The sequence below is a fragment of the Callithrix jacchus genome, chromosome 12 (genome assembly GCF_049354715.1).
Source record: "Callithrix jacchus isolate 240 chromosome 12, calJac240_pri, whole genome shotgun sequence".
Lineage (NCBI taxonomy): Eukaryota > Metazoa > Chordata > Mammalia > Primates > Cebidae > Callithrix > Callithrix jacchus.
Window position 1 is genome coordinate 68174220 of NC_133513.1, and position 21104 is coordinate 68195323.

General features: G+C 37.6%; 1 protein-coding gene across 7 annotated transcripts in view; it reads left to right on the forward strand.

Moving 5' to 3' along the window:
* Positions 1-21104, forward strand: part of RTKN2 (rhotekin 2) — a 180681-nt gene that overhangs the window by 104721 nt on the left and 54856 nt on the right. For 4 of the 7 annotated variants that reach the window (XM_035268284.3, XM_078345859.1, XM_078345857.1 and 1 more), the window contains exon 3: positions 7176-7372. In XM_035268284.3, the coding sequence (XP_035124175.1) occupies positions 7215-7372 (158 nt within the window). In that variant the 5' untranslated portion in view covers positions 7176-7214. Of the gene's footprint in view, positions 1-1204; positions 1498-7175; positions 7373-21104 lie in introns of those variants that run through there. The other 3 variants (XM_002756335.8, XM_017979086.4, XM_017979084.4) reach the window with 1 other exon arrangement.

Genomic DNA, 21104 nt, shown 5'->3' on the forward strand with positions numbered 1-21104 from the left:
CCGCATCTCTACTAAAAATACAAAATTAGCTGGGCATGGTGGCGCAGGACTGTGATCCCAGCTACTCGGGAGGCTGAGGCAGGAGAATCTCTTGAACCCGGGAGGCAAAGATTGCAGTGAGCTGAGATCATTCACTCTCATTCCACTCCAGCCTGGGCAACAAGAGGGAAACTAGGACTCAAAAAAATAAATAAATAAAAACCATGTAATATCCTATACGGGATAAGTGCAAGATTGGGGCAACATTGGGACAACAGACCCAAACAAGGTCTTTCCCAGGCAAATAAAAAAAACATGGGCACCTACTTATGGAGGAAAAATGCCCAAGGGTTTCTAGGAGATGAGGGTAGGAGGTTTGATTTGGTAGACTCTTCAAGAAGAAAATATGTCTGAAGCCCAAAGAGGCTTCCTGTTGCCTTTTCAAGGGGAAAATCAAGATAAACTAGGGACAATGAATTTTAGGGACTTTTCAAGGGTGTGAAATCGTTGCTTTCATTTTGATTTTTTAAAATCCCATATTTCCCTTTATAATTAACAAAATCCATTAATTAAAATGGGTCTTTGTGCTAATCTTTAGGAGCAGGCAAGAAATGAGGCTTTTGAGAAATAGCACCCCATTTTGCTGTCACCTTGGAAGTTGGTGGGAAAACGAAAGGAGAGGGAAAGAGAGCGGGAGAGCTAAAAGAAATCCTTTGCAAGAAAACACAGTTAAGTGTACAGAGTAAGTGGGTGGGGAACATTTGAGACTATAAACACTGAGGGCAAAGACAAGACCTTGTGAAATGCCTGACAAAGTGTCTCACGAACCTGATGAATAAAGCCATGATCTCTGGGTGGCCCTGGTGATAACGCTGGGCAAGGTGAGAGGAGACAGCGAGAGCTGTTTTTTAGGGCAATGTCATTGGTCTCTGGGAGGGAGACCATGGGCTTGTAGTGACACTGTGGTTTCCTGAGTTGCCTGGAAGTCCAGGGTGTGCAGTCTCGGATCTGTCCAGCTTCGATTATTCTGGAAGGCCTTCGGTGGGATGCGTGCAGAAGGCGGCCAGCACAAAGGGCGTGCCACGAAAACCACTAGCAAGAAACCTGCGCTTGGACAGGTGCGCTCGGTCGCCGAAGCTTTCCCCGCGGTCCCGCCCACTCCCGTGCCAGGCCCGCCCACATCCCTGTCAGCGCCTTAAGTATGCCCGCCGCGGCCCTCTCCCCCGCCCCGCCGCGTTGGAGTCTAGGGTCTCGGCAACTTCCGGCGGCGGGAGCGGCGGGGCACGAGGCGCGCCCACTGCGCGTGCGCCTCGGCCCCCGCCTCCTGTGCCCCCGACCCCTGCGGCTAGGACTTGGTACGGCCGGGCGGTTGGCGTCCTCCGCGGCTCCAGCCAGGGGCGGGCTTTTCAAATCTTCCCTTCGAAGTAGTGGCTGCGGCCAGGGCAACTCGCGCTGGAGATGGAGGGGCCGAGCCTGCGGAGTCCCGCGCTCGGCTTGGCGGGGCTTCCCACCCAGCGGGTGAGTTGGGGGGAACATTGCCGCGGAAGGAGAGGGGCCCGAGTTCTGTTCCTCGCGCCTTCGCTTTGTGGAGTCGTCGGAAAAGCCTCTCCCCTGCTCGTTAAATTCAGCCTAGGCCAGAAACAAAGGGAGGGACTAGGAGACTGCACTCCTAGGGCTCTAAAGAGCCCGGACATCTGTACCTCCGGATTTCTCAGGCAAGGAGCTGAGGTCCGGAATGGGAAGGGGTGCCGGGGTCCTGGCGCGCGTTTGCTGGCGCACCTGTCCGCCGCCCTCCACAAGCTTTGGACATCTTTTTGCCAGTGTAGGTGATGCCGGGGGAATGGAAGCTCCTCGATTCCCAAGAAACCCAGCCAGGCCAGTGGAGGACAGTTGGCTTATTACGGATTTAATGGGAAGCACAGTAATGGAGCGATACCTACACACAACGCAGAGGGGTCTGGGCGGAGTAGAGGCAAACTGCAACCTCTGCACGTCAGAAAAAGTTGAAGGTTTGGTAGTGGGCTCGTTCTCAAATCACTAGAAAGAAAAGAGGGAGTGCATGTTAAGTTGAATAGAAGTTTGGTGTTTGCTTTTGAGCCATGTAAAATGTGTTGAAACTCTTTTACTTTTCACTAGACCAACATTATTTCTTGGCAACATCAGTTATTAAAATGTTATCACATTTCACTCTTAACTATAACTTTAGTGTCTTAAAAAAAAACTGATGTCTTTAAGCTGGATCTTTACTTCTATTTTGATCTCTACCTCCTTTTACCTACTTCAGAAGTAGGTTAAATCATATAAAATTGCCAGTTTTGTAGGTCAAAATTGGTGGAATATTTGCAATTCCATTCTTATGGAGGCACCTGATATCTTTGTTTAAAAATCTGGGATTTCCTTAGCAGACACAAAATTGTTAGGAAATTTTCAATGCTGTGAAAAATAAGGCAAGACATTAAGATTCATTATGCAAAAGAAGCCCAGTGCCTTTATCAGTAATTTTTATGCCGTTTTATGCCAGCATTTTCAAAAATTTCAGAGATTTTGATGTACTTGTTAGTCCTGTCCTGTTATGTACTTTGGCTGTACTGATTGCTCACAAAATCTTGATTTATAGTGAATTGGCATTCTACTGAGGTTCTTACATGTACCGTATAGGTGTTGGTGTAGCTGTCCAAGTGTATTTATTGAGCTGCAGGCTGCAGTAATAGGAATGGTACAGAAGTGACAAGAGTATAAGATCATAAAGGAAGTTTAGCTACATGGAATGAAAAATGTTTATATATGCATAAAGACTGGGTTATTTACGCATGGGAAGGTACAATGCTTAATTTCTTAGGCGGGACAAAATTAAAATGGTTGAAATGTGGAATTACTTCTTTAGTTTGCATTTGGAGAATGCAGAACCTACTACAAAATAGTAGTAGGTTTCAAACTAACATGAGTATTGAGGGTCAGTTCGATAATTTTATACTTGACTAACACTGAATTTTTATTTGGCATTTCCTTTGATATATGAATGAAGCTGCCATCTAATAGAGATAAGGCCAAAGATTTTGAGGTGGTCACACACTAGTTGAACACCTCTACTGAAACCCTGGAGTCCTCTGCGACTGACTCCTCCCAGCATAGAGTACTGGCGTTGGCGTCAGATTCAGGTCAAACCAAACTCTGCTTGTTGTGCCACCTTAAATCAGTTTTCTCTGTTTTTTAAGTTTCAATTTCCACAGTTGTAGGTTGGGTATGCTACCTATCCCGGACAGCTGTTGGAATTTGAGGACCTCTCTAAAGTGCCTATCACAGCACCTGGCACTCAGGATGTGCTTGAGAGATGACTGTTGTTGTTATCCTTTGTCCTATTCATCTGAGTGGTTAGGGCGGTCCCCTACCTTTTCTTACAAATGTTTAAGCTTTTGGAATCTTAATACAAATAAAATTCAAAAAGTCATACTAACTCATTGCAGAAAAGTCAACATATACAGAAACATGAATTTAAGAATTCTCTCTCCCAATTCCATTCCCCAGAATGGCCTCTGTTAACAATTTCTACTTTTTGCTGTACATAAACAATTCTTAGAATCCACACAGTTTCTTTTAGCAAAAAGAGAATGTACTGTATATACTCTTTTCTTCAGCTTCACCTTGGTCTCTTGGTTAGCATGGCTTAACTGTATCCATTAGGTGAATAATAGTTTCTGTTTTGATTACTGCAGTCATCTTACCAGGAGTTCAACTTCAGGATTTTTTTTTGTCAGTTTTTAGTACCAACAATAAAGCCATTTTCTTTGCAGTTCCTTCGTGCTAGCCTAGCTCTTAAAGCCTAATGAGTTTCCTAATCTAAATTTCTACTTTTAAGGTATCCTCCCATTTCATTTATAGCATTGTCCATATATTTTTATCAGCCTGACTTTACTTGCAGGGTCAGGAGGGTGACACAGCTTCTGTTTGACTTGATTATAGGCAAGCACTTATTCAGAAAATTGGAAAAGAAATAAGAGGATGGTCTTACCTCATTCTCTGCTCTTCCTGGAGACTGGCATTCAAACACCTCAAAGAGGCAAGGTTACAGAGAGATAAGTTTTTGTCATTTGTCCTAATCAACCTTGACTCTACCTGGCCAAGCCATTATGGCTGAGGGAGCAACGCTGATGATTTTTCACTCCCTACTTATCCTCTTTGAGGTCAGTAAACATCACTATTGAATGCCCAATCAGTACCCATATTACATAATCATTATTCTTACTGTGGATAGCACTAGACATCAACTCTTACCCCAGATGCAATATGTACCCTTGTAATGAAAGACAACTCTGAAGGGTTTTGGTTCCATAAACCCTTCCTTGCTAGAGCTAGCATTAACCAGAGAAGCTTTTTCTGCATGTAAAATGTAGATATGTACTAAAAGAAGTTGCATGGGAAATACAAAACTGGCTGAAACACTAGCCTTAAAAAATATCAGAATACATTGAAAACCATATGTACACCTAACAATTCATCCTCCTTATGTTAGCCTTCAGGGATCCACTTAACTCACATTTGCCTGAGACCTGCCTCAGTGAGGGAGGTAAGATTATAGTTTACTATGTAGGTTAATTTGGCTAGGTTATGGGTCAGTAAACTATTTCTATAAAGGGGCAAACAGTAAATACTTTCAGCTTTGCAGGCCCCTCAGTCTCTGTTGAAGTTGCTCAACTCTGCCCTTGTAGCTTACAGGAGCCATAGACAATATGAAAGGGTGCGACTGTGCCCCAGTACAACTTTATTTACAAAACCAAATCCCAGCCAGGCCATAGTTTGCTGATCCTTGCTCTAAAGGAAAAAAATCTAATAGTAATACCTGTTAGATATGCCTCATTTCCTTAATAAATGGTACTTTAATCTTATGTCTTCTTCAAACTTGGTTAAACATATATTTATTTTCAAACCCTGACCTTACATTTTCTTTCTCTACTATTTCCCAAGCTTCTAAGGTTTTATGGAGTCTTCATTGTAAGTGATGGCTAGAAGATAATCTTCATTTATGGAATAGAAACCCAAATTGATTCCTTAAGGTGTCTATAGCCACCTGCTGGTTCTTTAAGGTTGTTGCAACTTTCAAGATTGCTGTGGAATTTCAAATAATCCAGCCGTGCTTCTCTACCCTGGCTGACCATTGAATCACCTGAGGAACTGCTATTAAAAAAAAAAAAAAAGTTTGAGCCCCACCTCCAGAGATCCTGATTGGTTTGGGGTAGGTCACAGGTTTAGGTTCTTTTATAAGGCCCTTCCTCTCTGCCTCAGATGATTCTAATAGGCAGCCAGCTTTGAGAACCACCACACTGGCTCAACCTCCTGTTTCATTTCAGCATTTAAAAACCAAAATTGAATTTAGTGGCACCAGATGGTATTTGTTTATATTTGAGTTGTGGGGGAAAGCTATTCATCCCAGCTTTAGGTTGCTCCCTGTGTGCACTTCCCAGTATAGTCAGCCTGCCAGAGTTTATTTCTATAGACATATGGGTCATATAGATAATTCTTACAATTAATTGCTAATGACATTAAAAAAGAATTTACTTTGGGGCTGGTAAGTCATAAAAAGATGAAATGCAATCATGTGTAACAAAGGAAAACCAGCAAATGACTACATTTATATAGTACATCAGTTTTGAGTTACAACACTATACGAGGTTTTTATGTGGTGATTACATGATGTAATTACAGAAGGTAATTAAACAGATCAGTTTTCTGTGTGTAAATAGTACAGTTGATTAATTTGGATCGTCAAGTTAAATCATCTACTGCAGTTTGAAGACTGTTAGGTCTCCTATCTTTCAACTTCTTTTCTTTTTGAAAAGGTTGTCTAGACCTTTTGTTGTTAGATTTCATTTACGTTTTTAAATTTACATTTTGATCCAATCAGAAGGTAAATTATTGTCTTTTTGTTTTTTAGCCACAGAAGCTAGGGTGGTCACTTTATCTTTTAGAAATAGACACACTAGAAACATTGTTACATATTCATGGTATAATAAAGAGTATCCTATGATTTATAATTTTTATAATATTGTGAATTAAATCAGAACTGTACATTCAGTTTATAGAATTTTAATGTTGCATAGAAACTCATACGTAGAATCAGGCCATTAAAAGATAATTATATGGCATAAAAGACTTGCAGAAATAAAATATTTAGTAGTTTCGTGGTAAATCCTAAAACTAAAATAAATGATATGTCCAGAATTATATTCTAAAGGTCTGTTCCAGTTAGCTAAGGCTTCTGACATTTTCTATGTACAGTGCTTTCACTCTCTTGCTTCTGAGATTGTATTTACACTGCCTACTATTACAAATAGTCTGTTTCCTCCCTGCTGCTAAACCTTGGCTCCTTTACTCAGTATCTGCTTTTTCAGAATTTTTTTTTTTTTTTTGGCTAATTTACTGTCACCAACTACATTGCCATTTCTTAATACAATTTATAGAATATATATCTGGTACATTTTTCACATTATATTAGTTATATGTTTTCTAAGGCTGCTATAACAAATGACCAAGACTGAGTGGCTTTAAACAAGATAAATTTATTCTCATACTTACCGAGGCCAGACATCTGAAATCAGGAAATTGGCAGGGTCATGTTGCTCTGAAGGCTCTAGGAAATAATTCTTTTCTTGTCTTTTCCAGCTTCTGATTATTGCCATCACTCATTAGTATTTTTTTTTTTTTGCATATAGATGGATCAGTTTCTGTCTTCACATGTCATTTTCTCTGTATGTGACTGTGTCTTCATATGACCTTTCTTTAAGGACACTAGTTATTAGAGTTAGGACCTACTCTAATCCAGTATGTCTTCATCTTACCTAATTACATCTGCAAAACCCATATCCAAATAAGGCTACATTCTGAGGTTCTAGATGGACATAAATTTTGGAGGGACGCTATTAAACTTAGTATCGTTATGAGAACACATGTTTCTCACTTTGTTTATGTTCTGTTTATTCAGAAGATTCTGAAGACTTCCTAATGAAGCAAGAAGTTAGAAATCCCAAAGAGCATCTTAAAATAGCTATTTTTCTATTACATATATTAAAACTTTGTTGCTTTCTCAATATGGTATACAATTATAATGATATCTAGTACATTTTCCTCTATTATAGAAAGATGTAATTATGGAAAGATGTAATTTTTTGCTATATTTTAAAGGCTTTTTTTTTTTTTTTTAGGACTGCAGCATTCAAGAAAAAATACATTTAGAAATTCGAATGCGAGAAGGAATATGGAAACTCCTTTCTCTGAGCACTCAGAAAGATCAGGTTTTACATGCAGTTAAGAATCTCATGGTGTGCAATGCTCGAATAATGGCCTATACGTCGGAGCTACAGAAATTAGAAGAACAGATTGCAAATCAGACTGGAAGATGGTTAGTATCATAGTTTACCTGTGGCTTTTAATGTACTTAAATATGTAAATTAAAAACAATATAACTTAAGCTTAAGTACAAATGTCAAATCACCAAACTGTTTAAAAAAACAAATACACGGAAGTAGCAGCTGACATCATAAACGGTTTGCCAATAGAGCTCAGAGTGAACTTACTATCAGGCAGCAGTCTTTATTGGGCAGTTTTGTTGTGTTCAGTATGTAATTTTAAAATGAAAATTGTTCAGAAGCAATGATTGAGGGAGCATTAAGAAGAAAGGACCAAGATTGATAGAAATGTAGAGTAAGAAAATTAATTGCTTAGATATGTGCTAATAAAAAGGTACTAGCTGTGAGTTATGGGAACTTAAGTATAGAAATTGAGATGAGTGAGTAGCAAAATTATAAAGAGAGAAAACCTTAAGAATGGAAAGGAACTTAAAAATCTGCTAGCAAATCTCTTGATATGTGAACATAAATCCTAGAGAGGCAAAAAAAAAAACCAAAAAACCCGAAAACCCCTCAAGGACATGCATGTAACAAGTGATGGAAGCTAATGAGAGTTAAGATTTGCTAAGTGTTAATAGCTTCTGGTCATGTGTTCTGTCATCTCATGCTGCTACTTTAGATTAGATCTATGTTTTGTACATGAAATTTATATCCTGTCTTATTTACAATGCCAAATCTTACTTGAACCTAAGAATTGGTCGATTGAGTGGCTGGATTTTAATGTAGTTTAACTAAAAACAGTCTTACATTCCCCTTTGTTGATTAGTCTTACAGCTCTGGCACAAGGAAAGAGTTTCTTTTAGACAATAGCAGCTACTGGGCTGAGCACATCGTTAAATTCTTGAAACGTAAGTTAAGGCGTTTGCCAAAGTATGAAATTTCTGTAAAAATAAAATTTTGATGAGGGTGTGGTATAATAAAGACCTGGATGCAAAGTAGCCAACCTTATTAGCTATATCACCATGAGATAGCGATTTTAATCTTCTTGTGCCTCAGTTTCGTCCTTACAGTGTGCATAATACTGACATTTTGATAATTGAGATTTTATATATGCAAAAACCTAGTGTAATGCCTTTTGCATACTCAGTACTCAACAAATGTCAGTTTTCGTTGTTATGTGAATATAGGAAAATAGTTTTCAGATAGTTATACATTGGTTTAAGTCAGTGCTTTTCAAAGTTGGTCATGGGTAGCACCGAGAGTACACGATTATGTGTCAGGAGATATGCAAAGCCATAGAATAAATATGGCATATCTTCTTAGAGCGTGGATTTTTAAGAATAAACATGAGAAGTTTAGAATAGTGGAGTATTTTGAAGTTATGCTTTCTTATGCCTGGGGATGTATGTTCCCTCTCAGCCTTTTTATTAGGTTACTTTGTCATGAAGGGGCAGTTTCAGTGGAAAAGTTTGAGAAGCCCTGCTTTTAGAAAGTATGGGGCTAAGCATTCAATATTATGTCATCTATCAATTCTAGAATATTCAATTTCTACAATATTATTTTTGGGACCATATCTGCCTCCATATTTAATGCTCTTTAAATATTAATGAGTTATGAATCGATCATTCATTAAATTTGGCAGTGTGACTTTTCTGAAGTTGCTGATTTATAAAAATATTAAATAACCCTATTCAATTTATATAGCAGTGATGGGGAAAAATTATCTAAGGTTCCTAACTGGAAATATATGATTTTCAGTTTCCTTACTAATTATCTTTGATGAAAATATCTTTGTCACTATGCATACAACACATATATTTGCTCTTCATTCGTGTAAAAGCAGTATTTCTCTTAATTATTGCTGGAATTTAAAAAAAATCTTGTATATTCTATATGTATTCCTTTGTTTACAGCTTCATTTTGTTTGTGAAGATATAACCTGAGGTCACTGATCAGATATAACTAGAAATTATACTTGCTTTCTTATTACACAAAAAATGAGTTGAAGGGTAGTGATATAGTTCCTTGAAGAAAGTTATGTAAATTATGCAGATATATACTGAATATCTACTACTCGCGGGAACACTTATTAAGTGCTGTGCTAGGGTGTCTGTTTTTTTGTTTTTTGCCTTTTTTTTTTTTGAGATGGAGTCTTGCTCTGTGCACATGTTGCAGGGCAGTGGCACAATCTTGGTTCACTGCCACCTCCACCTCCCAAGTTAAAGTGATTCTCCTGCCTCAGCCTCCTGAGTAGCTGGGACTACAGGTGCATGCCACCATGTCTGGCTCATTTTTTTTTTTTTTTAATTTTTAGTAAAGACAGGGTTTCACGGTGTTAGCCAGAATGATCTCAGTCTCCTGATCTCGTGATCCACCCCTCTCGGGCTCCCAAAGTGCTGGGATTAAAGGTGTGAGCCACCACGCCTGGGTCGGTGTCTCTTAAAAGAACAGAATTTGTCAAAGTATGACAATATTGTATATTTAGAAATATTTTGCCTTTAGAGTCTCAGCAGTCTGTTCCTTAGTTTGATTAGTCCTTAAGTTAGAAAAATGCTCAATTTTATATTGCTGCCATAGTTAAAATAAATAGCATTTTAATGAGAACACTAGTCTACGTTTTCTAAATTTTATTATAAAATGTCAAAAAATAAGTATAGACTCTAAATCTAAACTTTTTCAAAGAAGAATAAAATAAGTGTGAAATGGTGGAATTGAGGAATATCTAATAGGACAATTGGGGTTGGATCTTCTAGATTGTGAAGGATGGATAGAATCCAGGTAGGTGAGCAGGAGGAAGACAGCATTCCAAGAAGATAGCAAAATAGGCTGGATGAAGTAGCTCATGTCTGTAATCCCAGCACTTTGGGAGGCCAAGGTGGTCAGATTGCTTGAGCTCAGGAGTTCAAGATCAGCTTGGGCAACATGGCAAAAACCTGTCTCTACAAAAAATACAAAAATTAGCTAGGCATGGTGACGTGTGCCTGTACTCCCAGCTACTTGAGAGGCTGAGGCAAGAAGATTGCTTGAGTGTGGGATATTAAGGCTGCAGTGAGCTGTGATTGCACCGCAGCACCCCAGCCAGTGCAGAAGGGTGAGATTCCGTCTCAAAAAGAAAATAGCAAAATAAAAACTTAAGTTGAAAAATAAGCATGAATTATTCAAAAGCAGTGAAAAAATCGGTTGGGTCAAGTCTGAAGATCAAGGCAAAGATGAAAAGGAAGGGAGGAAACAAGATTCAAGAAAGCCTAGAATGCTAGGAAGTTCTCTGGTATTAACAGCTTTTCCAGGTGCCAGGCATTGTGTAAGATGTTCACAAATATCACATTAAATATGGAGAAAGATATTGTATTAGACTGTTTTCACACTGCTAATACGGGTATACCCAAGACTGGATAATTTATAAAGAAAAAGAGGTTTAATGGGCTCAACAGTTCCACATGGCTGGGGAGGCCTCACAATCATGGCAGAAGATGAAGGAGGAGCAAAGGCTTGTCTTACATGGCAGCAGGCAAGAGAGCTTCTGTAGGGGAACTGCCTTTTATAAAACCATCAGATCTTGTGAGACTTATTCACTATCATGAGAACAGCACAGGAAAAACCTGCCCTCATGATTCCGTTGTCCTGATGGTCCCTCCCACGACACATGGGGATTATGGGAGCTCCAATTCAAGATGAGGTTTGGGTGGGGAGACAGCCAAACCGTATCAGATATAAAACTCTTAAAGGCTGTAACTCTTCAAGGATACACAGTGACTTTGTGGCTAGGTCATGAAACCAGGTGACTTAAAAAACCCATGTACCTCTGTCTCCCCAGACAGAGGGAGTACAGGTACTCCCTCTAAAAGAGTACCTGTACTTTCTTTTTTCTTTCTTTTTTGTTTGAGACAGAGTCTCACTCTGTCACCCAGGCTAGAGTGCAATGGTGTGATCTTGGATCACTGCAACCTCCAACTCATGCATTCAAGCAATTCTCCTGCCTCAGCCTCCCGAGTAGCTGGGACTTGCACCACTATGCTTGGCTAATTTTTGTACTTTTAGTAGAGATGGGGTTTCACCACATTGGCAGGCTGGTCTTAACTCCTGAGCTCAAGTGATCTGCCCTCCTTGCCCTCCCAAAGTGCTTGGATTACAGGCGTGAGCCACCCATTGCTTCTCTTAATTATTGAATTCTGGAATTAAAAAAAAAAGTCTTCAATATTCTATATCCTGTTATCTTTTACCATTTTATTTTAAGCAAGGAATAGGTAAGATAAAAATGGGTGTTTGGGGATGGTTATTTGGCAGCAGGGTATTAAAAGGGTGGTGAGAGTAAATAATTGAAATAACCAGTTTTTAGGGAAAATATTTAAGAATAGACAGACATAGAAATGATCTTATAGAGAACAAACTTTTATTAGAGAAATGAGGAAATCAAAACTAGTGTGTAGGTTTCTTTAGGGCTTTTTTTATTGCATTTTAGGTTTTGGGGTACATGTGCAGAACATGCAAGATAGTTGCATAGGTACACACGTGGCAGTGTGATTTGCTGTCTTCCTCCCCTTCACCCACATCTGGCATTTCTCCCCATGCTATCCCTCCCTAGCTCCCCCCACCCGCTGTCCATCCCCTATTCCCCCCAATAGACCCCAGTGTGTAGTGCTCCCCTCCCTGTGTCCATGTGTTCTCATTGTTCATCACCCACCTATGAGTAAGAATATGCGGTGTTTCATTTCCTGTTCTTGTGTCAGTTTGCTGAGAATGATGTTCTCCAGATTCATCCATGTCCCTACAAAGGGCACGAGCTCATTGTTTTTGATCACTGCATAATATTCCATCGTGTATATGTGCCACATTTTTCCAGTCCAGTCTATCATCGATGGCCATTTGGGTTGGTTCCAGGTCTTTGCTATTGTAAACAGTGCTGCAATGAATCTTGAGGGCTTTTCTAATAGATCTTCACTCAAGGTGCTCTCTGTACATAATCGTTCTGCAAGAAGTTTTCAGTTATTTCTCAATCCATTGAAATTATTTAAACAGTCAGATAATACTTCATTCTAAAGTCTTTCAAAACTGGAGTTCCAGGAAAGATTTAAGTCCTAATGCCCCAAGAATCCATTGTATGCATTGACTTAACTTCTGCATATAGAATAGTGCTGCTTTTGTACCACCCTTGGAAGAATTCAATAAATGGTTACTCTGTGCTTTAGATGAGGAACCACAGTTGAAAAATCAGTAATATAATTTGTGGTTTGTTTTTTTTTTTAAACCACAGAATCCTGAGAATATTGGCAACTGGTTAAATGTTCTATTGCCATACTATTCTAACAATATAATAAAAGCTCTGTTCTAAGTTGTGTTTGGTACGAAACATGTAGTACACTCCCTGTTCTTTATGCCTAAACAAGCCAAAATACCGAGGCTTCTGTACAATTCCCAATGGAGTCAGGATGTAAAAATCTTTCTAGATTGGGTAGACAGTAGGTCATTAGGGTGAGGTGCATAGGTTGCTTACTGCCTCAATTTAGAGGCAGGTTACATCAGTCTGTTAATTTGCTGGACTTTTGACTAGTAAACTGTCATTTTACCTTTTTTTTTCTTCCCTGCATGCTGTGGTCAGATATGGCTACTTAAAAGATGGTTTATCAGTCTACCTCTCAAAAAAATAGCTATTGGTTTCCATCCACCGAAGTAGGCATTCCAGAATCTTTGTGGTTTGGTCCCAAACTACTTGAACTCTTATCTTTCATTTTCTACTTTACAAATTTATTGCGGCAAAATGCTTGATCGGTATCCTGAAAACAGTGATTGGATTTTCTCATTTCCAGTGCCTTTCCTTACACTGAAGTGGCATATCTTCATTCCCACTTGATAAAACCCATTTGTTCTGGGACACCATACCTGCCTCAAAGCTTCCTTGATAATTCTATTCAGAAAATAATTATTCCTTTATGTCCATGGCGAGGACTCAGAAAATGACTATTTGCTTCCTTTTACTTATAGTACCATCCAAACCATGAATACCTCGCTGTAACATACTGTATTCTAATAGAACTATTTATAATCAGCATATCTTTTCATAAATTATAAGCTTTTGGAAACAAGGACAGTGTCTGATTCTTACTTCTTATTGGTGAAATAGAGATGACATCACTACTAATTTCATAGGATTGTTGTGAGGATTTGGTGCCTGGAAGGCAATTCATAGCTGAGGCAATTCAGTTAATCTTGGTTCTCTTCTTTCTACCTTATATCCCCCAGAACACCAACAGTGTTGTATACTTACTTAAGAACAATTTAATGTGTGCTTCATAAATAAAGTTTTGCCCTGTATCCCCTTAATGTGTATGATGAGCAAATAGGGCTTAGAATTTAATAGGAATTAATTATATACCATGTACTTTTTTTTGGTCACCTTTTATGTTCTTAGTTTCTTACTGTCATTTGTTGGTCCAAGTGTCTGCTCATCATGTTCCAGATTGTCATTCCCAACTATGTTTGCTTTTTAACCAGCTTTTTGAAATTTACATACATAAAAATTGTAAGAATAGTACAGTCAACATCATGTATATTCTATCCCTAGATTTGTACAATTAAGTTTGCTATATATATTCATCTTCATCTACTCTACCATTTTTTCTACACAGACACACACACAAATACACATACAAGCGTGTGTACATGCACAAATTTTCTTTTTTGTTATTGAACTATTTAAAAAATAAGTTGCAAACAAGATGGCACACACACCTCAGGTAGTTTGGCATGGATCTTTAAAAAATAACATTCTTCTACATAATTGAAATATTATCATATATAAAATATTAATAATTTGGTAATCATCTAATATCCAGCCCATATTCAATTTTACCAAATAATCAAAAGGAAACTGTTTATCGTTTTTCTCCAAACCAGAATTCAGTCAAGATCTATACATTACATTTGGTTATATCTCTTCAATTTCTTTTAATCACTCTGCCATTTTCTAAAAACCTCTTGTCATTTATACTTTGAAGAGTCTCAGCCAGGAAGGGTGGCTCAGGCCTGTAATCCCAATACTTTGGGAGACTGAGGTGGGAGGATCGCTTGAGCCCAGGAGTTCAAGACCAGCCTAGGCAACATAATAATAAGACCTTGTTTCTCCAAAAATAAAAAATACAAAAATTAGCTGGGTGTGGTGGCATGTGCCTATGATCACAGCTACACAAGAAGCTGAGGCAGGAGGATTACTTGCACCCGGAAAGTTGAGATTGCAGTGAGTGACATTCATGCCACTGCATTCCAGCCATCCTGGGCATCAGAGCAAAACCCTGTCTTGGGGAAAAAAAAGAGTCTACATTTTAAAAATATTCTACATTCTGCATTTGCCTGGTTGTTTCCTTGAGGTATCATTGAACCTTTTCTCATATTCTGTTTCTGCCATAGATGGACATTGGGTCTAAAGGCTTTATCAGACTCAAATATTTTTTTCTAGGTGAGGTTGGGGACCATTATATGCTCTCAATTGATGCAGTATGATATTTGGTTTTACCACCAGGTAATGCTGAGTTTGAACCCTCGCTTTAGATGACAGTTGCCAGCTTGCTTCTATGTGATAAAATGGTTTTCCCTTTGTAGTTTATAAGTAATCTGCAGGGTGCTGGAAGTGGGTGACTGTTCTATTACACAATGAGCTTTAACTTAATGGCTTTATCATCCATTTATGATCCTTGCCTAAATCAGTTATAATGGGGTATGTAAAACAGTGATTACCTAATTCTATTATTCCTTCTACACTTACTGGCTCATAAAGAAGGGCATTCCTCTCTTTTTTCTCTCCATTCCTGGATTTTTATTCAATGTTTTATTATAATTTATAGTCACTAAAAACCTCTTGCTTCCCGATACAAAAAGATGATCCAGTCTTGCTTTATAGTTTCCTTGCCCCATGCCTAGAGTCAGCCATTTCTCTGACACCTGCCTCCCTTTAATGGTGAATGGTGTTTTGAATGCAAGACCTGGGCAGTAGGTATGCTCACAGTTACTGGGGTGTCACTGCTTCTAGGCCTTTTCGGTGGACATGGTGATGAAAGAGATGAAAAAATCATGAGTTTATATCAACATTTATAGGTTTTTGTTTTCTTGAATTATATTTTAACTCTTTTGTACTGAAAATCTTATTTCCCAATAAGAGTAATATATTTCCTCATTTTATATACTATGATTATATAAAATAGTCTCATAATTACAGTACCAATATTATTACTGACAGTAAACCTACCTAGGCAAGTTCAAGATTGCCTTGCAGTTCTTTTTCAACATACAGAAATTATGAAAATTTTCCAACATACAGAAAGGTTGAAAGAATTATACAGTGAATACCCATATACCTACTACCTAGGTTCTACAATTAATATTTGTTTTATCTCTCTGTCCAATTCTTTTTTTTTTTTTGAGACAGAGTCTCGCTGTGTCACCCAGGCTAGAGTGCAGTGACAAAATGATACCGTGCTGTAGCCTCAAACTTCTGGGTTCAAGTGATCTTCCTGCCTCAGCCTCCCAAGTACCTAGGACTACAGGTTCATGCCACCACACCTAGTTAATTTTATTTGTTTTTTGTCTCTCAGTTTATTTATTTTGTAGAGATAGGGTCTTGCTATGTTGCCCAAGCTGATCTTGAACTTCTGCCTCAAGCAATCCTCCCACCTCCAGGTTCCCAAAGCACTGGTATTATAGGCATGAGCAACCATGTTCAGCTTAACCATTTTATTTCTTTATGACACAATTCAAAATAAGTTCTTTGTAGTTCTTTGTGTATGTATATGTATATGTACACATGTATGTACATCTCTGTGGATATAGGTTAGAGAGTGTTCAAAAATTACTTGAAATGATTGTATTACTCTGTTCTCACACTGCTACAAAGGACTACCTATGATTGAGTCATTTATGAAGAAAAGAGGTTTAATTAACTCAGTTTTGCAGGCTATACAGGAAGCTCAGGAAACTTACAAACATGGCAAAAGGGCAGAGCAGAAGCAGGCACTTTCCTTCACATGGGGACAGGAGAGCCAGCAGTGAGCCAATGGGGAAGTGCTACACACTTTTAAACAACCAGATCTCATGAGAACTCACTGTCATAGAATAGCTAGGGGGAAATCCGCCCCCATTATCCAATCACCTCCTACCAGGTCCCTTTGCCAGCACTGGGGATTGCAATTCAACAGGAGATTTGGGTGGGACACAGAACCAAACCATATCAATGAGCTTTTTCTTATAGTCTTGTTATTAAATCATAAACAGACTTACTTGTTTGTTTGTTTTCCTCTTAGAATTAATTACATTTTTTGGATATAGAGTGTTTCATTGTGCTCTTCCCAGTTTCCAGTTAGCAGTTGCCACTGCTCCCACCCCAAGAATCAGCCACTATTCTGACATTTTTCCACTGTAGGTTACTTTTGCCTGTTCTGGAACTTAGTATAAATAGAATTACACAGTGGAGGTTTCTTTCTTTCAGTATAATACTTTTGAGATTCATCATGTGTTAATTATTTTTTCTTTTCCACTGTATCACTTTTTCCAGTGTTGATTCTTTTCAATTTTCAGTATAGTTTTGGTCACTTACCAGTCACTTCAGGTAGATGTTTTTTAAATAGTTTTTCTATATTTTTTTTATTTTCTGTGGGAAGATTTCTCCAGCACGAGCTATTCTGCCATTACCAAAAGAGGAATTTGTTTAGTTGTATTTTGATCAAATTTTATTTTTCTACTTTATGGAACATCTTGAGGTTTTCTTTATGACTTAATATGGTTCATTTTCATGACAGAGGCATTGGCTTTTGAAGTTATATTTCTTAAGAGTGTAAAGTTAGCCAAAGGTGTTCAAAAGATCTGTGTTAATGACTATGTTTGTTAGATTTTCAGTAACCTTCCTTATTTTTTGACCAGTTGAACTGTCTTGTACTGAAACAGATAGGTTAAGATGTTCTGTTATTAAGGCTTAATTATCTTCATCCTTGTATCTTCTGTATGTTGTGCTTTACGAAGATGCTCTGTAACATTTGGTATATTCGGTACTTGTGATATATTCATTGTTAGTTGCAGTCTTTTGCATTATAAAGTGTCCTTCTGTTGTTGTCTCAGGTAATGTTTTTGGACCTGAATTTTACCTTGCCTGGTAACAAAATCACATCCTCTGTTTTCTTATTTGTATTTGCTTCATATGTCTTTGCTCATCTCTTTATTTTTAGCCTTTCTGATTTACCTTTGAAGACCTGTTTCTTGTATTCATCCTAGAGCTGGGTTTTATATTATAAGCCAATCTGGAAATCATTTTAATGGGAAAATTAAGACATTTTATATTTACTAATGTAACTGATATCTGATTTCAGCCACTGTAATACTCTTTTTTATTAACTGTGTATATTATAATTACAGTCTTTTACTATGTGGTCTCTGCTTTTTAAAAAAAATTTTGGAAGCATTTTATACGTCATGGTAGTTACAATAATTTTATATAAAAAACTTTATATACTGATCACTTTATAATGCCCTTAGTTCTAAGTTCTTATATATGTAATGCCCTTAGTTCCCTGAGCCAATTAAACCTCTTAAGTTACCCAGTCTTAGGTATTCCTTTATAGCAATGCAAGAATGGCCTAACACAGGCTTCTGATATTTTATTGCTTTAAGTAATACCTTTTTTTTTCCGTTAATATTTGTCAAGATCAATAAGCTTATTCTGTTTTCCCCCACTCTACATTCTTTTCAACTTGTGTTATTTCTACGTTTGTGGAATGGATATTAACACACTAATCTTATAGTGATATCTTCATTTTTGTTTTCGTCTTTGATACACAGATGTATACAATTTTTGCTGCTTGTTCTTTCGTTATGCTTTCCAAAATCATCTCTTTTGGAAGGAGCTCATCAGCTGATAGATTCTTCAACATGAGTATGGTTTTCTTCACTTTGTTGCATGTTTATAGTGTTTTTCTTTAGTGTTGCTACTTTTAGGGTGACTTTGCTAGTTATAAATTCCTTAGCTAACACATTCTTTCTTTGAGTTTTGTGAAGACTTGGCTCTGTTGTTGTCTTGTTATTGAGAAATCTAATATTTTCTTTCCTTTGTAAATGAGTTTGACTTTTTGCCTGGAGACTGAAAGTACTTACTTCTCTTTATCTTAAAGTCTGATTATTTTACTGGAATGTGTGTAAGGCTGACCATTTGGCACATTTTGGAGCTCTTTTGATATATAGTTTGTTCTTTTTTATTTTCAGAAAGTCTTTCTGGATTATACAAAAAGTATTTCTATCTCATTTTGTTTTCCTGATTACATATAAGTTGGATCTTCTTTGCCTGTCCTCTATGTCTATCACTTTCTGATATTTTTTAATACCTTATTTCATTTTTTTCTTTTCATCCTTCTCACTCCCATTTACTATGTACCTTAGTGTACTTTCACTTCTATGTATTTATTCTTGGACACCTTATATTTTAATGTTCGTTTCAGAAGTGATTTTATTTTTCCAGTTTATCTCCTTGTTCTTTCCTCTCTTTGTATATCTGCCTATTGTTTATTCTTTACTAGTCTCAAGTTTTGGATATTAGAGTCATGGTTTCTTTTATATTTGCAATAATTTGTTTAAATGCACTTAATTCATTTTGGAGTATTATGTTATAGTTTTTGTTACTTTTTAGTTTTTCTAGGTGGAGTTGGTAGAGTATTTGTATCAAATGAAGAGATTTGATTATCTATTTTATTTATAGTAGCTTTCTATGGGTAATTGGAGTGCTTTTTTTCCTAATGAAATATGTAGGATTTTTCTGAGCCAAGTGATTAGGAGTCAGGTGGGAGGTTACTAGAAGGGTTCACAGGACCCCTTCTCCTTGGGGGATATATTCCAGCATCATTCTTGGATACCTGAAACCACAGATAATACTAAACCCTATGTACACTATGTTTTTTCTTATATATACAGTAAGAGATGAACAACAACTAATAATAAAACAATTATAACAATATACTGTAATAAAAGTTGTGCAAATGAGTTATCTTTCAAAATATCTTATTGTATTTACCCTTTTTGTGATGTGAGATGATAAATTGCTTTTGTGATGAGTTTAAATGAGATGAATGTCATAGGCATTGCGGTATAACATTAGGCTACTATTGACCTTGAACACAAGCACTGTGATACCTTGAGAGTTAGTCTGATAATCTAGATGGCAGCTAAGTGACTAATGAGCAGGTGGTGTATACAGCATGGATACACTAGACAGAGGGATGATTCACATCCTATAGGGCAGTGTGAGGTTTCATTACACTACTCAGAATGGTGTACAATTTAAAACTTATGAATCGTTAGGCCAGGTGCGGTGGCTCATGCCTGTAATCCTAGCACTCTGGGAGACAGATGTGGGTGGATCGCTTGAGCCCAGGAGTGTAAGATCAGGTTGGGCAACATGGTAAAACCCTGTCTCTGTCAAAAAACATAAACATTAGCTGGACATGGTGGCGTGTGCCTATATTCCCAGCTACTCAGGAGGCTGAGGTAGCAGGATTGCTTGAACCTGGGAGGCAGAGATTGCAGTAAGCCGAGATTGCACCACTGCAGTCCATCCTGGGCAACAGAGTAAGACCCTGCCTCAAAAATAAATAAATAAACAAACAAATAATTTTTGGATTATTTCTAGAATTTTTCATTTAATATTTTCAGACTGCAGTTTACTCTGGATAACTGAAACCATAGAAAGCAAAATCTGTATTTGATTTCTTAGTTCAAGAATATTTTTCATTATTGGAACTGTGAAGAGTAGTTTCCTTAATAAATGATGTCTTTTAGGATGCTGGTTGGTTGATTTTCTGTTCCTTGATACTAATGTGTTTCTGGGATTTTAAACTTCATCTACTTTCTTCCTTCTCTTTCTTGGTAGCCAAGTCTCCAAAGGGCACCTCACTCATTCTTGTGTTTCTCACAAGACTTAACTTTTGAACCAAAGTACTTTTGAAGCCTGTTCTTTACCTCTCCAGGAACCAGTGCTATGGTATACACTAGATCTTATACCCATTCACTCTTCTTTTAGGGGAAATCCTAAGTTGATATTGCTTGTGTTTTGCAATGCCCACCTCACTCTTTTCTTAGATGGCAAGACCTCCACAGCTGGTTTTGATGGTTTCAGATGTTAGTTTCCCCATTTACATGTAAATTATAATTTTTAGAAGTCTCTGTTTTCTAGTTATGCTGTTGGTGTGGACTGTAGGTCATTTTATTTGCTTTCCTTGTTGATCTGAAGGCTTTTGTAGAATGTGTGAAAATAATCTGATTTAGAGGCTACCACTGTTTTATAGGAACTAGTAAGTCAGTGTCTGATCACTGTAACAAACGGTTTAATGACTCTTCTATGTAAGCCCCAACCTAAATACTGAGGCCAAAAATATAAATACTCAGAAAGTAATCCTTGTATTTGTGTAACATTTTGAAGAAAGACATAGGATACATTTTAAATATTCATTTAGTAGCTTTGTGAGATAGAGAATCTTTTCCCCATTTTACAGATAAAGATGCTAAGGCTAAAAGGTTAATAGCAACCTACTAATATAATTAGTTAATAATGAGTAAAATCCAATTCTAAGACTTTAGAATCCATATCTACTGTCTGCTTCATCAAAATGACCATATTCTTATTTCATTTCATTTAACAGTCCCTAAACATTCATTGAGTTCTTTAGAATGTACTGAGCTGAACACCAGGCACTGGTGATAGAGCAGTGAACTAAACAGATGCCGCCCCCCCCCAAAAGTACTTTATGGAGCTTGTATTTCAGC